General features: G+C 45.2%; 1 protein-coding gene across 1 annotated transcript; it reads left to right on the top strand.

The window, feature by feature from the left end:
- The first annotated feature begins 1,635 nt into the window (after positions 1-1,635).
- On the top strand, positions 1,636-14,309 carry LOC109467091 (myosin-7-like). Its single transcript, XM_019764996.1, has 34 exons — positions 1,636-1,914; positions 2,080-2,223; positions 2,372-2,528; positions 2,817-2,844; positions 3,036-3,132; positions 3,548-3,640; positions 3,968-4,031; positions 4,155-4,256; positions 4,799-5,035; positions 5,190-5,458; positions 5,575-5,745; positions 5,946-6,261; positions 6,429-6,499; positions 6,651-6,856; positions 7,029-7,289; positions 7,466-7,613; positions 7,957-8,064; positions 8,356-8,502; positions 8,703-8,888; positions 9,089-9,175; positions 9,396-9,541; positions 9,701-9,848; positions 10,103-10,228; positions 10,410-10,616; positions 10,807-10,988; positions 11,095-11,705; positions 11,851-12,002; positions 12,120-12,208; positions 12,377-12,578; positions 12,759-12,857; positions 13,061-13,282; positions 13,402-13,572; positions 13,709-13,909; positions 14,062-14,309. The coding sequence occupies exons 1-34, from the start codon at positions 1,711-1,713 to the stop codon at positions 14,188-14,190; spliced, it is 5,781 nt and encodes a 1,926-aa protein (XP_019620555.1). The 5' UTR covers positions 1,636-1,710; the 3' UTR covers positions 14,191-14,309.
- Positions 14,310-17,668: the final 3,359 nt, after the last annotated feature.

Here is a 17,668-nt window from a genome sequence, read left to right as displayed (position 1 = left end):
CAAAAAGGAATATTACAAAACTTATTGTCATTCTTAAATGAAGATCTAGAATGCCCATATGAACTCAAACTTTCAAGTCAAATGGGACCCTAGTCAAAACGTTTCTGAATTTATGGAAGCTCCCGATTGTACATCGGGAGGGTACAGGAAAAATGAAGCCGATGGCTTTGAAAACGATAAATGGATCGTAGTGTTATAACCGACACAAGTGAATTAAAGAATTGAAAAATTTGACCGACAGAACAACAAATTATCCATCCATATGAAACAGGTACACACAATGCTACATGACACAACATAGTCATACTGCGTCTTTCTAAGAATGAAAATTCCTGAAGCTAATTGGGTTGAACACATTACATATGTAAGTGTAGAGAATAAAAATCATTTTCTTACACACAGCTTTAATAGTGAAACAAAAGCAGATATAATAAATACCGGGATACAGGGTGAAGCGGGCAACATTAACGTCATTGTGAGAGAAGTTAAGCAAATTGCTTTCGTCACAATCATCTTACGCCCCCTGTTACGACCCGTGCTGTTAATCATGTACAAGTGTTAACGGGTGAAATACAGAAGTGTTAACGGGTGATATGATATACACACATATTGTAATCATATAACCGAGACGACAGTAAACCTTGATACCAGACTTTAACCTTCTCGACCTACTTTCAACGCTGAGCATAGCCGATAATTTCGAAAATGCGAGGAGCGCATCATGGGTTTGCCCGATGTAATTCTAGACGCCCATTCGGCCGTGTACAGCTGTTTCTGGGTCTCCCAATAACCGTAAATATACCCGACAATTTACGCTATGGTGGATCTGTTATTCTTTCATTATTATTAGCTACTGAAAGTGCCAAACGTGCGGGACTCGTCAACGCATCTGTGACACCCGTCATTATGCAAATTGACTTGCCCGACCTTTTTAAATTACCGTTGCATAGCATTAACTCAGCGACCAATAGAGTACCGTACACGTGCATCGTAATTCTTGCGCTGCACATAGTTCTGACATATTTGGTCCAGAATATCCTCGTATATAAGGACTGTGACGGTCCCCGAAACATCACAGCTTTGCCAGCCGAAGGTAGGTGTTTGAGCAAATTGTTCATGCATCGGTCCACTTTTAGCGTTTACTAGGATTATCCTATGCCTTATATCACGGATCGTTTTGGTATTGAAATTCCTTTTTCATTGACTTCTTTTGATATCTAGATACTACTGTTAAAGCGTTTGCGACTAGACTGACGCTAAATTCAAAGTTGGTCTTTACCCTAAATGCATACGCACGATCTCTTCAAATATCCCAACATATGAACTGAAACAGTGAAAGCTTCGCATATGCCAGTGACAAGCTTTACGAATAATATACATGATATTAGCCTGACTTGCCAAGCGTACGATGGATACAGAAATTTGTCTCTTTTGCTCTAATATATCATTTTTTGGAGGGATAACGTTTCTTTGGCTTGAACATGATAGTATTTTTGCCTAATCTGGATAATAATATCGGGCTGTGTTCTCTCTGATACTTCAAGCCTTCTTCTTTGGCGCGACCGGATCAATTTCTTTTTAAACATAGCGCATTATTCAATAACTGTTCAGAAAAAAAAGTGATACATACTTATGACAGTTGTCGACTACTCCCAGCTGCAGCCTCTCCTTATTTTCTCCTTGGTGTGAGCCTCCAACCAAAGAGCCACCATGCCAGCCTACGGTCCCAGTCTCATGGACCAGCCGTCCGAATGGTTCCTCGCGGGACAGCCGGACACCATGCGGAAGCTGAAGACGGCACCTTATGACCCTAAGAAGAACTTCTGGGCTCCTGACAAGAAGGAGATCTTCATCAGGGTCGAAGTCAAGAGCGAGAAAGGTGACGACGTCACCTGCGTGGATGAAAAAGGAGCGGTAAGTTTCTAACTACAACCATAGTTAGCAGCGTGGTTGTTCACTTCTGTCACATCTATATTGACTTATTTAATTTTTTTACAATATTTCTGGTTTGTCATGGATAGCAATGTTCATACATTTGAAGATATGAAGTAATGAAACTCTAAATTCCTTTCCCACCAGACTGTTGTGGTCAAGAAGTCCAAGCTGCTGCAGCAGAACCCGTCCAAGTTCGCCTGCGCAGAGGACATGGTGAACATGACCTTCCTGCACGAGGCCGCTGTGCTGGGTAACCTGAAGGAGCGTTATGAGAACACTCTCATCTACGTGAGTATGGTTTCTGTGAAGTTGTTCACATAGCTACCAGCATAGGCCATATGAAAGACGTGTTTTGCTAGTTTGATTTCAGATGAAGGTTGTTGCATTTGATTTGCAAGATAACAGTAAAACAGACTTCCACATAATTTTCTTACAGACCTACTCCGGCCTGTTCTGCGTCGTGATCAACCCCTTCAAGCTGCTGCCCATCTACACCTCAAGCGTGGTGGACCAGTACCGCGGAAAGAGGAAGACCGAGGTGCCGCCCCATCTCTTCTGCGTGGTGGACAACGCCTACCAGAACATGTTGGCAGGCAAGTCTTTTCGCTGGTCCTGTCAAATGCTTGTGGCGAAGTCAGTATTCTTAGAGGGCTGCGGAGTCATGGGCAGTCTTGAAATTTTGAAAAACCACTACGATTCTTTCTGTGCCGCCCCAGAACTACTGTATCAAAGCGAATGTTAATGGGTATGTAGGTGCGGATTTTTTGTATTGCTGTAGAGAAGGAAAATAAGAACCATTTGTTTGAAAGACCCTGAAATGTACGTCCTTTATGTTGTCTGATTTTATTGATCTAAGTCATCTTTTCTAATCATTCTTCCAGAACGCCAGTGCCAATCTTGCCTCATCACGTAAGTTTTTTCCCTATTATTATTATTGTCATCATTTTCATAAACGTTATTGATACCTTGTTAACGGCACTGTGTAATATAGAATTTCATTAATTCTTTTCTATTCATTTTAAATAACATTTCACCAAAAAGCATTTGCTGACCATGAAGGTGTTTTATATATCAAATGCTATATCCTGCCTTTAAACCAGTGGCGAGTCTGGTGCCGGAAAGACTGAGAACACGAAGAAGGTTATTGCCTACCTGGCCATGGTTTCCGGAACCCCCGGTGGTGGCCAGGAGAAGAAGGTACGTTATGTCGAAGAAAGTAGATTCTAAGATGCAAACAGAAATGGATGTCTACTGCATCTGTCATTCTTGTGAACTGGGGCCGTTGGATATTCAGTCCGACAGAGTGGGAAAATCTACACTGATAGGGACTGTTGAATTAAAAGAGGGTGGAAATACAGCGCGCTAGAAGGAAACTAAAACGGCAAGCCCAAAAGGCTTTGCTAAGATGGGATTGTGTATCTTATTCACGTGACTGAAATTTTAAGGGTATTTTTGGAGAGGGTATTTTTGAATGTTGACTTAGATAGTTCAGTAATGTTGCCTGCTTGCAGTAGAAATGTGTACGATATTCCACAAACACGAAAATAGTCCATTCTTGAAGGCCATTCATGTCCATGGTGATCTTATTCCTTGTCCTTCATCTTTACAACAGATCGGTCTAGAGGAGCAGATCGTGCAGACTAACCCTGTACTTGAGGCTTTCGGTAACGCCAAGACCGTGAGGAACAACAACTCGTCCCGTTTCGTAAGTACAACAGGTTGATGATATCCATATATCCATATAATGAATCACGTCGTTGACTATGCGAATGTGGACAATTGATATCATGCCTTCTTGTTATGCCACGTATGAATCCGCTTGACGAATAATTAGGGACTGAGTAATTAAAAAACCTATCAATTCTAACATTCTAACGTCTACATCAATTGTCTAATTTTCCAATAAACAGCCCCCTGCTGCAGGATGCATGTATGTTCACTCACTTATTAGCAGCCTATATGTGACTACATGTTCCTTCGTGTGGTACATGACACCATCGAATAATCTGTTATTCTCATTGACTACCTCCAGGGTAAATTCATCCGTATCCACTTCACCAAGCCTGGCAAGCTGTCCGGAGCTGACATTGAAAGCTGTAAGTACACATTGATTGCTATTAGTCAATGTCCAATATTTCTTGACAAGAATACAATTTTTATCTGTTGATGTGTTACGATATGAGAAAGTTAAACTCAACTCACGGTCATTCTGCCGGCAGACCTGCTGGAGAAGTCCCGTGTAGTGGATCAGCTGCCCGGCATGGAGCGTGGTTACCACATCTTCTTCCTCATCATGTCCAACGGCATCCCGGCTGTCACTGGTGAGTAGGGTCGATTGGTGATTGGTGATATGGAGGATAACCTGGAAGCTAAACTCGCTGAAGAATAATACCCCGTCCCCAATTAACGTCCCCGTCCCCAATTAACGTCCCCGCTTGCCTCAAGCGTAAACGTCGAGGCTGGCGGATAATACAGAGGGGGCGTGAGTTGGGGACACGGTATAACTCTCCTGTGAACGGTACGCTCTCAGCGCGCAACCTAGTGACATTTGGTTCCGAGGGCTGGGGTACATGCGGGGCAAAAATCGGAAAAAATTAAAGTAGCTGGCCTCACAGTGAACTCTATCACTTACAAATCTCCACGCTAACAAAAAAAACCTTATTTAGACAGAGTGCATGCTAGGATTCCGATAGGAGGCAAATACACTCGTGGTCATCCAAAGAGATCCTCGAGGTCTTGACGCTACTACAACAGAAAAGTATCCATCCCATGAAAGACAATACTAAGGCTTATCCAAAAGGGTGCTAGTCTAAGTGCTAGTAGGGAACGTTGTGTGATCCACCTTCATTTTGTTGTCATGCAGAGCGCATCATGACTGGCACGGACCCCTCCCTGTACCACTTCATCAAGGAGGGTGTGTACACCGTGGCTGGTATGAACGACCAGGAGGAGATGGGCCTGACCGATGAGGGTTTCGACATCCTAGGTTTCGCTAACGAGGACAAGAACAGCGTGTACGACTTCTGCGGTGGTATCCTGCACATGGGTAACATGAAGTACGCAGACAAGAAAGACCAGGCTGATTGCGAGGATACTGGACGTAAGTTTTCGCTATCATGTGCTTCTATTGTTTACTTCCAGACTCCCAAGTCATCAGTAATACACCTGTCAGTACATTTTCAGTATTGCTGATAAGAATCGAGTATGCCAGTAAGACTAATAGTATTGTTTAACCACTATGCTTCATTTTACAGCTGCCGAGAAGGCAGGCCGCCTGTTCGGTGTCGATGGCATGCAACTTTTGAACAACATCTTGAAGCCACGTGTCAAGGTCGGCAACGAGTTTGTGACCAAGGGCCAGAACGCAAACCAATGTACCAACGCTACTTCTGGTCTGGCCAAGGGCATCTATGGCAAGGTCTTCAAGTATCTGATTGACAAGTGTAACGAGACCCTGGCTACTGAGCACGAGAGAGCCTTCTTCATTGGTGTGCTGGATATTGCTGGCTTTGAGATCTTCGAGGTGAGTTTTATACGATACAAAACAGAGAGCTTATACTTGTTGAGTTGTTGCGCTGAGTGACCTCTCGATGCTTCGTTTCTCTAACTAACCTGACCGCTTCATATTTGTCAATCCAGCTCAACAGTCTTGACCAGATTTGTATCAACTACACCAACGAGAAGCTGCAGCAGTTCTTCAACCACCACATGTTCGTACAAGAGCAGGAGGAGTACAAGGCTGAACAGATTGATTGGGAGTTCGTCGACTTCGGTATGGACTTGGCTGCCTGCCTGGAGCTCATCGAAAAGGTTGATAGCAAATTTTATTTCCTTAAATTAAAATTAGAATACGTAAGCAATAATAAGTTGTAACAGCTTCATATACCATGGATGCTTCCTATATCACCAAGCCTTAATGTGGAAGTATATTCTGGGCCATCTATCAATGGCAAAATTGCTTAGTGGCACATTGATAATTCGTAACCAAATACAACGAATTGTTTTTACAGAAAGGAGGTCTGCTGCCAACCCTAGAGGAGCAGTGCATCATGCCCAAGGCCTCTGACCAGACCTTCATAGAGAAGTTGAATAGCACCCATCTGGGCAAGCATCCCAAGTACGGCAAGCCCAAGCCAGGCAAGAAGAAGTACGAGGCTCACTTTGAGCTGGGTCACTACGCCGGACCTGTGGCCTACAACATCTCCAACTGGCTGGACAAGAACAAGGACCCCGTGAACGAGAGCGCTGTCATCACCCTGAAGGGCAGCAAGAACCCGCTTATGCCTTTCATCTGGGCAGACTACCAGACAGCTGAGGAGCAGGCTGGTCAGTAATCCTAATGAATCTTTGTGTTTTGCGCGAGCTCTTTCACAGAATTTAACAGGCCTTTTGTTTATTCATGAATACTCAAACCGGTCTGGTGGCGGCTTTTCAAATGTAGAACATCGCTCTTAGAAACACGTCATGATATAAGTCCCCCCCCCCTTCTACAGCTGACAAGAGCGGTGGCGGCGGCAAGAGGAAGAAGAGTGGCTCTATGCAGACTGTGACCAGCGTTCACAGGGTAAGCTTTGTATATACATTTATACTGATGGTCACCGTGATCATGAAAGCATATCGAAGTACTGCTTTGTAGTTAGTTTTCGAGTCATAATTGCATTCATGTACAACAACGTATATCTCATCTGCTGACTTTCTACTATGTGCTTCCACAGGAGCAACTGGCTTCATTGATGGCCAACCTCCACGCCACCTACCCCAGCTTCGTGCGTTGCCTGATCCCCAATGAAATCAAGACTGGTGGTATCATCGACGGGCCTCTGGTCTTCAACCAGCTGACTTGCAACGGTGTACTTGAGGGTATCCGTATCTGTCAGAAGGGCTTCCCCAACAGGAGCATCTATGCTGACTTCTTCGACAGGTGAGATTTCTGTTATCAACGCCAGGTTTTGAACAGTGCAAAGAATTCCAGGAGGAAAAAGACAGTGAATTTCGTTATATCCTGTAGAGTTTAATCCAGCGAAACGTACGTTTTACAATATGCGTCATTCCGGTATACACGAATGTACAACATGCAATATCACCATCCCTAGGTACAAGATCCTGGCCGCTGACCAGTTCGATCCCAACGAGTTCGAGGAGGGCAAAGTGTCCTGCCAGAAGATCTTGGACAAAATCCAGCTGGACAAGGCCAGGTACTCCTGTGGTCTCAACAAGGTGTTCTTCAAGGCCGGCACCCTGGCTATCCTTGAGGAGATCCGCGAGGAGAAGGTCAACGAGATTTGGTCCAAGATCAGCGCTCGCGCCCAGGGCAAGCTCCAGCGCAAGAAGTACCTGAAGCTGTGGGGCTCAAGGTGGGCCTTTAATCTGTGTAAACCTGACGTTCATACGTAACATTCTATCATCTGGATATCAATGTTTCTTGTATAAATGACATCTGAATCACGTGGATGAACTAACTGTTCACCAATTAGCATTTCTAAACCGACCAAATCACAAACTAAGTTTTTAACTGTAACGTTCCCCGCAGGGCGGCCGTCGGCACACTGCAGCGCAACATCCGCGCCTGGTTCAGGCTGCGTGATGACTGGTGGATCAGGATGTACCAGGCTCTGAAGCCCAAGCTGACCGGAGGCAGGGCCGAGGAGATGCTCAAGGAAACCACTGAGAAACTGAAGGTAGGGGACCTTCTCAGAACTATAACGGAACGGAAGTTTTAAAACAACAACCCTCGGTATAAAATTCATTCTACATGATGAGAATGAATATAGAATTAAAGACACAGAAGATGTCTAAATTGTAAGGACGTATATATTTACGCTGCAAGCACGAACTAACCCTGACATGATTATTATGTTAGGTATTTAGTAATTTATTTTTGTATTAATTTCAAATCTTATTGTGTTCCCGTGACCACCCACCCCCCTCAACTGGACCTCTGGGAAGAGCGACTAAGGCCGACAGGGCATTTCCAGTATAAATAAAGGGTATTGATTGATTGATTGATTGATATCCTTGCAGGTCATGGCGAAGACATACGAGAAGGTCACCAAGGAGAGGGAGGAGCTACAGGCGAAATACAACGAGGTCTCAGCCGCAAAGGACAAGATCAATGAGCTGCTGTTCAACGTAAGACCCCGTAATGTTTTATATACAATAATGAATAGTTTATACTGTTGTGTAGTATTCAAATGATATATGCACAATTGATCAGCGGTTGTAACTTTGCTTTACAATGTAAAAACAAAAACGTTCATTTTCTTTGTTGGCCTGCCGAATACTAAAGTAACTCAAGAAATCGTAAGTAGAATTTCATTGGACAAGAAGTAGTACGCTATTGTCATCCACCATAGGTACGTCTTGCGTGGTTAACACAGTGTATGTATATTCTACAATACACTGACTTTATTTCTACTACAGGAGAGGGACATCATGTTGAACGGCGAGGAGCGCGTGAATTCCCTGCTGAAGGAGAAGGCAGAACTGGACGCCCAGCTGCAGGAAATCGAGGAGCGCGTGGAGGATGTGTCCGACCAGAACAGGCAGATGGAGTCCAAGAAAATGAAGGTATAATTTTGTTGAAAGTTTTTCTTCTAGAGTTAGACTGGAAGCAATTTCTACTGCTATTTGCATGCAGCAGCATTGCAAATTCCGGATGGGCTTACATATATGTCAGAAGTCTATTATATAGGACAACGTGCACGATTAGGCCATGACAAGTTTCAACATTGCATATATTTCATCCAACTACAACTTTTCTTGAACAGGCGGAACAGGAATGCGACGAGATGAAGAAGGAGATTGAAACCATAACGCTCAAGCTTAACAAGAGGGAGAAGGAAAAGCAGGAGGTTGAGGACAAACTGCGCGCCATGACTGAGGAGGTGGCCGTCAACGACGAGCTGATCGGCAAGCTCGGCCGCGAGAAGAAGAAGCTGGAGGAGCTCAATGCGGTAAGACATCGTGGCAACGATTAAAAAACTGTAATGTTGTACTTATAGTACAACTGCATTTGTTTCTTTATCTCTTGCCTATCTACATACTTAAGCATTGAGAATTGTCTAAATCATAATTCAATTTCTTTACAACCACTTCAATTTCTGATGCTTTTACGAATGAGATTTTCACATATTTATTGTCAAACAAATTTCAGCAAACCCTGGATGACCTTCAGTCTGAGGAAGACAAGACCCAGAACCTCACCAAGCTCAAAGTCAAGCTGGAGCAGACCTTGGATGACGTAAGAGAAACTTCATATTCCGGTGGACTGATCAAATATGACAGTTAATTTTGTAAACGATTGGCACTCATGACAAAATTTAGAATACCAAAGCTTATGCGTGTAAGTTGTAACATGTCTCTTGTTATTCATTTCTATTCGAGCCTTCGTCGTATTACAGTATGTACATGAGGTACGACGGTAACGTACGATCTAAGTTCTAGCTGTGTCTTTTATTCAGCTTGAGGACAACCTTGAGCACGACAAGAAGATCCGTGCTGATGTTGACCGCGTCAAGAGGAAGCTGGAGAACGACCTGAAGAACGCCCAGGATCTGGTGATTGAACTTGAGCGCTACAAGGTCGAGCTTGAGGAGAAGCTGAAGAAGTGAGTGACTCAGACACTTAACAACTAATCAACTTAACAGTTTCGTAATTCAAATGCGATTACATCTTAAAAAGAAAAGTCACTTTTTAATATCACATATGCTTGTGCCTTTTACACACATCGGATATTCAAATAGTTCCCTTTAAATGACTCATGTAGGAAGGAGTTCGAGATCAACGCCCTGAACACCAAGGTTGAGGATGAGACTTCCCTGGCAACTCAGCAGCAGAAGAAGACCAAGGAGCTGCAGGGCAGGATCGAAGAGCTCGAGGAGGAACTGGAAACAGAAAGAGCTGCTCGTGCCAAGGTATCTAAAGTCTCGACAAATACATACATAGATGCTACATTCATCGTCTTCTCGATGAATTTCAATACATTATTATGGACTTTAGAGTAGAATTGTGTAAATCGATAGACCTGTGTCCTATGTGTGATTAAAATACATTTATAACATTATGTAACAGTTCAATGTCAGGAGAAAACACAAAGTGCACCAGTCTTACGCTCATCTAAATCACAGAGCAAAATCAGTCAAACTCACGAATACTCTGACCTTCACAGCTCGAGAGGCAGCGCGCTGAGCTCTCCCGTGAGCTGGAAGACATCGGTGAGAAGCTGGAGGAATCTAGCGGCGCCACCGCTGCCCAGGTTGAGCAGAACAAGAAGAGGGAGGCTGAGCTCCAGAAGGTATGGGCCATTGTGTATAGAAAAAAAAGCAAAGATAGATGTAACCTGTCGCGATTACACTCTAGACAAATAAAGAAGTCCATAGGTGCCTTGCATTACATCCATCACAAGTCGTGTAAAAAAGGAATCAATCCTTTCCGTCATTTGACAATGATTTCATATTGGTGTGGCCATCTTATAGGTCCGCCGTGAGCTGGAGGAGGCTACCATCGGCCATGAAGCCGCCACCGCCAGCTTGAGGAAGAAGCACAACGACACCGTGGCAGACATGACTGAGTCAGTCGAGAACCTGCAGAGGGCCAAGACCAAGCTTGAGAAGGAGAAGAACTCCCTCAGGGTGGAGGTCGATGATCTGGCTTCCAACGTCGAGCAGGTCACCAAGCAGAAGGTACATGCCATTCTTTATATACTCAGACCGTGATCAGAAGGTAGGACTAGTAGAAGTGTTGCAGCCTGTCGACGTCTGTAAGTTTAGATAGAATAATATGCATGATATGCAATATATGACATATACCACACTGTTTTTCGATGTGCATCATTTCCTATATCTTATATATGTGGTACATAATCCATTACAGGTCCAAGCTGAGAAAATGAACAAGCAGCTGGAGGATCAATTCGTTGATGCCAATGCAAGGTTGGAGGAGAATGGCCGTGTCGCACAGGAACTGGGATCCCTGAAGACTCGCCTGACCGCCGAGAACAACGACCTGCAGCGCCAGCTGGAGGAGTCAGAGGGCGTGTCTAACCAGCTCAGCAGGTAAAGATCGCCAAAAGTTGCCATCTACCTACGGTATCAATATGTTATCAAGCCGTTCAAAGAATCATAGAATACCTCTTACGCAAAATGTTGTTGTAACTTACAGGACCAAGAGCATGCTGACACAGCAGATGGAGGAGGTCAAGCGCCAGCTCGAGGAGGAGACCAAGGGCAAGAATGGTTTCGCCCACCAGCTGCGTGCTACTCAGTCCGACTGCGATGCTCTGCGTGAGTCCCTGGAGGAGGAGCAGGAGGCCAAGTCCGAGATTCAGCGTAATCTGGCCAAGGCCAACTCTGAGGTGGCGGCCTGGCGCTCCAAGTACGAGACCGACGCCATCCAGAGGACCGAGGAGTTGGAGGAGGCCAAGAAGAAGCTGGCCGCTCGTCTGCAAGACGCCGAGGAACAGGTTGAAGCCGCCAACGCCAAGTGCGCCAGCCTTGAGAAGACCAAGAACAGGTTGGCTGGCGAGGTGGAGGACCTGATGTTGGATGTGGAGAAGGCCAACACCCTGGCGTCTCAGCTGGAGAAGAAGCAGCGTCTGGTTGACAAGCAGACCGCCGAGTGGAGGCAGAAGTGCGAGAACCTTGGTGCCGAGATGGAGTCATCCCAGAAGGAGCACCGCGCCTACCAGACCGAGCTTCTGAAGCTGAAGAACGTCTACGACGAGGGCATTGAGGCCCTTGACGCCATGAAGAAGGAGAATAAGGCTATCCAGGGTAGGCTCAAACGTCTACTATTGCCAATTTGGTCTTGACTTGACTTTTATCCAACCTATAGTTGGTGTTATTGTGTTATTTAAGTATAACTCTAATGAAAATATAAAATACACATGACTGACATAACGTCTTGAATGGTCCACAGAGGAGATCAACGACTACAATGACCAACTTGCCGAGAGCGCAAAGAACCTCCACGAGCTTGAGAAGAACAAGAAGCGCCTGGAAGTTGAAAAGGAGGAGCTCCAGAACGCCTTGGACGAGGCAGAGGGCGCTCTTGAGATTGAGCAGGGCAAGGTGATCATTCATTGTCCAAGCTTACACTTGATTAAATGGTTCTAATGATTCTACCGGTGAAAACATTTCTCCACCAAACTACATTGAGACGATGTTAATTTTACAATTCTATTCCAGGTTGTCAGGACTCAGCTTGAACTGGCCCAGCTGAAGGGTGATATCGAGAAGAAGATCGCCGAGAAGGAAGAAGAGTTTGAGAGCTCCCGGTGAGTAGCTTTCGCTTTTTTAAAAGTCAGTTGGTAGCGTTTGAAAGAATACAACCCATCTGCCAAAATATTTCTGCTGTAACCCTGTCTTTGAGCATAAATTCTTCTTCGTAGTAATAAATGGAAAAGTTTAATCAACTCATTCCATCCGATATCCTGCCATTTCAGCAAGAACCAGAACCGCGCAATGGAGGGAGTTCAGGCCTCTATCGAGATCGAGTCCAAGCAGAAGGGAGAAGCCCAGCGTGCAAAGAAGTTCTTGGAGAGCCACCTGAACGACGTTGAGGTTCAGCTGGAGACCGCCAACAGGTCCAACGCCGAGGCCAGGAAGAACATCGCCAAGCTGCACTCACAGATCCAGGAGATGCAGGTACCTATAGCAAAAATACACAGCGTCCTATGATTTTCTTCTTATTCGCCTCATAAAATAGCTAGCCAGCACCATTTAATCATTTGACATGCAAAGCAATATGGAGTCCGTCTTTCAAGTATTAATTGACAATATTGACAACAAGCTGGACGTATGTAAAATTTTCTTTGCATACTTCAGGTCGCCATCGACGACGAGCAGAGGCAGCGTGATGAGATCCGTGAGCAGTACAACATGTCTGAGCGCAAGTGCCAGATGCTGGTCGCCGAGGCCGATGAGGTAAAGCCCGATGACTATACATTGTAGCTGTCAATGTCGTACGGATAGACTTTTCTGCATCATACATTGTCGTCGGCATTTCTTTCAGCCTCTTGAGGCAATGTACTTCGCTATGTTACACAATAATAGTCAATTAAAACAATTACTGCATGTAATGTGTTAGTATTGCATTCAAATATTTTCGTTCTGCAATCTGCGTCAAGGTGCGCGGGGCACTGGACAACGCCGAGAGAGCCCGCAAGGCCGCTGAATCTCAGCTGGTGGAGACCAACGAGAGGCTTGGCGAGCTGAGCACACAGAACTCAGCCCTGTCTGGACACAAGCGTAAGCTGGACGGCGACCTGCAGACCATCCAGTCTGAGCTGGAGGAGGTCATCGGCGAGCACAAGAGCACCGAGGAGAGAGCCAAGAAGGCCATGGCTGATGTATGTACAAGCGACTTTTGTTTTTACTATGTCTAATTTTGACAAGTTGCCGCGCTTGTTGTACTAGTCCTTGGACTCAACATTTATTGATATACAAAATATCATCTTCACCATTCCAGACTTCCCGCATGGCCGAGGATCTGCGTGTGGAGCAGGAGAACTCTCAGCACGCCGAGAAGGTGAAGCGCACCATGGACGCCAACCTGAAGGATCTGCAGCGCCGCCTGGATGAGGCTGAGGCCATCGCTCTCAAGGGAGGCAAGCGCGCCATCCAGAAGCAGGAGAACAGGGTGAGTATTAAGACACAACTCTCTAAACACAACCACTATATATGGTTCTATATTTCCATGGTTATTTATAGTATTGTTAAAACTATTCTTCACTTGAAATGTGTGTACGTATCCCAAAACGTTGTTTGTCCGGCAGATCCGTGAGCTGGAGGGAGAGATCGCCCAGCAGAACCGCCTTCACCAGGAGGACCTGAAGCAGCTGCGTAAGAACGAGCGCCGCCTCAAGGAGATGACCTTCCAGGCCGACGAGGACCGCAAGAACCAGGAGCGCATCCAGGAGCTGGTCGAGAAGCTGCAGCTGAAGATCAAGGCCTTCAAGCGCCAAGTGGAGGAGGCTGTAAGTATTTTGCCAAATACATTGTCCATGTATGCAAGGACGTTATATGAAGCTCCTTGATGTATGTTGTCTGTTACTACAGCACATTGCTACATTTTAGTCCATAAACGCCTGATCAAGCGATTCAATCTTGAATGTTCTTCTGACTTCAGGAGGAGCAGGCTTCATCGAACATGGCCAAGTACCGCAAGGCCCAGCACGAGTACGAGGATTCTCTGGAGCGTGCCGAGATTGCCGAGAGCTCCCTCAACAAGCTCCGCACCAAGGCTTCCAAGTCCTAAATGGGCAATTACCGATGGAAGCCTATTGTCTTGCATCCTGCATTATGCAGATGCGTTAATTCGCATTTGACGTCGTAGTTTGTTCTTTTTCTGAATAAATTACGATCCCCAAACCACAACTGCTTTGCCTGATGTTTCTACCTTAATACAGTCCCATTTGTCATACCTAACATACGCTTATATATATATATATATAATTATTACACGTGCACTACGAAAGGAATAATGTATTCAGTTATATGAGCAGTTACTTTCTCCTTGTAAGGCGACCGTCGAAGAAAATGTAGATTTTAAAAGCAACCGCCATTTGTTATTGGACAATATTTCTGAGTTAAACAGGAAGAATCGTGAAGCGTTATGTTGAAATGATGGCGGAGAGGGGAGTGCACATGGAAATAATCAACAGAACACCTTTTCCTCTACTGATGACTCGGTAGGCCAGTGACCATTGTTTACAGACAGATTTTTGAGTGTTTCATGATTTCAGTCCGAGTTTGTTTGTTTTTTTGCTCTGGCTTGTACATGTAATTGAAAACGACCCGTAATAAACCGTCGACGTTGTGCGCTAATGGACCAGGGCGGGCGGGGATCCTGGACACCGCGAGATACCAGCTTACGAAGGGTCACGAAGGTCTGGCGAAAAGGCTAACGTCTCGGCCACCAAAAGCCACAGTGAATCAACATATGACATCATAGAAGGGAAGATACTACGGAAAACTGCCGTGGGTTGCCGGTTAGAAACTCTGGACTGAACAGCAAAATTCTATAAATGTTAGGATGAAATCAATTCCGTTTATAAGCGGATTGACTTTACAATGAACTCACAGCAAGAAATTTCTAGTTCTTGACAAGATATCATTTCAATTCTAGCCAATGTAAATTGGTCGATATGTGGAGCACGGCTGTCACTTCCTAAAAGTAAAACTCACGCAGCGCAGAAATTCCAACCGTGGATTACACGCACTAAGCTATTTTGTCAGATGATCCCCGCGACCGTTAGCATAAGTGGCGAGGAGCAGCTGTTACAAATATGAGATACAGCCCATCCCTTCGAGAGAAGAATCGTTCATCTACAGGGTCTTCCATTGACCAATATTCTTCTGTACTGTATATATATTCTGAATCAAAACGATTGATGTGGGTTCCCAAGTGGGTTATTAAATACTAGAACGGGGCCGTGTTGGAAGCAAGGAAGTCCGTGTGAAGAATTTCGACCTCAAAACATATGTCTTTATTTTATTGTCTTTATTCCCTGCCTTCGTTTCTGAAATGCCACCTACCTCTTTCGCGAGGTAGGCGGTGTAAAGCAAAGCAATACATACATGTAATGTAAGTACTAAGTATTGGTTGCAATAAGTTACGATCAGCGTATGAGCAATGCGAAAGACAGCGGGATTTGGGAGGTGCTGATAACCAATTATTAACTGCTATTGCAATCAAAACCGTCAGGGGGCGCAAAATGTTGTCCTGCGTGGGTCAAGGGTATGGCCTTGCAAAGAGGTAAATCTTCCTGGGCCGACCGACACACCAGAAAGTAACTCTATAATTTAGAAGAAAAAAAAAACTTTAACTTTGATTTTTAATTTTCCTAAACACACAAACATACAAATTGTGACACAGGACGAGCTTTAATAACAGTCACCGAAATTATGTACTCACGGCCTAAACAAACACAAAAACAAACAACACTTTAATATCTGAAGTTGTCAGGTGGCCCGGGAGAGTTAAACATCACGGTGGTCCATCGCCAACTTATCTCCAACTCCGAAGTAGCCTCTACCAGGCTTCGGGAGGCGGCTGTAAAGAGTAGAAATCGGCCAAATAGAGAGATAGCATGCAAGGAGCTGGAGAGCAGAGCACTCAGCCAGGTGCGGCAAACTGTTCTCTCCAGCAGACCAACCCCTCTGACATGCCCTCTCTCTCTATTTGGCCGATTTCTACTCTTTCCAATCGCCTCCCGAAGCCTGGTAACTCCGAGGGGAAATATTCGTGTTCTGTATTTTCTGTCTGCAACCGCCCCCCACCCCCAACAACAAAACGTCGTCATGATCTCTGCAGGCAAAATACGGATAGAACTATGATGCAGAGAACTGGATACACATGACACTATGCACTGTATCAACTGATCTGATCATTCATAACACTGATGTGTATCCTGTATCCAGACGCCCCAGTCAGTGAACTCCGTCTGGGGCATGCCGCGGCGCGCGCCGAAAATCAGCTGGCCTGACATTCATCATTTGAGGGCCAGCTGTTGACGGTACAGCGTTAGAATTACATGTACACCGTGCGTACGATACACGAGAGACTGGAATAGTTGCTAATAGTTGACTTACCCGGGTCAAGGATGTATCATTTCGTGTCAACAAGCCGATAAATGAATCATAAATAGGAGACTCATTCATGGATCCCGCCGAAAGATGTCCCGCCAGGCTCAGCTTCAGTCAGAGTCTCGTAGCTCTGCATTGACGGCCTCTGATTCGGCCCTACCGCAGTCGGTTACTGACATACATTGTGGTGTTTCTTGTTTCATGAATTGCCTGTCTTTCGTGATATCTATATCAAACAGTCAACACATTCTTACAACAACTAATTCTCTTGGCTACGCGTGATCAGGGTTTCAGTTCATGTTCGGCCGCGGGAAACGTGCTGCATCTGGTTAGGGACAGACCAGAAACAAACGTGGGGAGTGTGTGAGAAATTTAAACTTGGCGCAACAAATTGAAAAGATCCTACATTATTTCCTTATTCTATTCAACGTTATCATTTAAACTGTTTGGTATAAATAATCATTTTTCTGATTTCTTTGTTAACTGTAAAATTCTTTTATTTGGTCATTCCTTCGAACTATTACTGGTTGGTCCCTAAGGATACCCTCGAATCTTGGAGCTAAATGTGGTGCTAGATACGCAAAGTCTTCGGAGAATGGGGTAAGCTCAGGATGTAAGTTGGCCATAGGGCAGCGATGGAGACCATAGTATAAATATTAAAAAATAAATAAATAAAGGGTGATGTCAGGATCGGAGGGCGGGTGTCATACGGTCAGGGTGCGGTGGTGTGTGCGGATTGGAAACTTGGGGGTGGGGGTGTTGGCCATGGGGGCATGCCGACAAGATCGGGGATTTGTGTGACCCGGCCGCGTTGTCCAGGGGAAGGGGTAAGGTGGCATTGTAAGCGGGTTGGGTGGAGGCACAGTTCTGAGAGATTGGCAATTTTGATCATTACAAAGTTTCCAGTTAAGTTGAACGGACTCCCTTCAGGCAGTACATACACTTTCCTTTTGTTGAAAGCCTGTTCCTGACACAGAAACCCTGATAACTTACCCTCCTGACAGCAAACTTGAGAAGTCCGTGAGGACCTGCATGCCGCATTCCTCCATGGTCCAGATGAAGTAGTTTTCGGCGGCGCGCTTGGCATCGGGGCCGCTTACGTGATCCGGATGGATCTGAACCCGTCCGTCAGCAGGGCCCGTACACAA

Source organism: Branchiostoma belcheri, unplaced genomic scaffold, assembly GCF_001625305.1.
Source record: "Branchiostoma belcheri isolate BF01 breed outbred unplaced genomic scaffold, Haploidv18h27 scaffold175, whole genome shotgun sequence".
Lineage (NCBI taxonomy): Eukaryota > Metazoa > Chordata > Leptocardii > Amphioxiformes > Branchiostomatidae > Branchiostoma > Branchiostoma belcheri.
The sequence above is the reverse complement of the archived record's forward strand: the minus strand, read 5'-3'. Positions and strand labels throughout refer to the sequence as shown.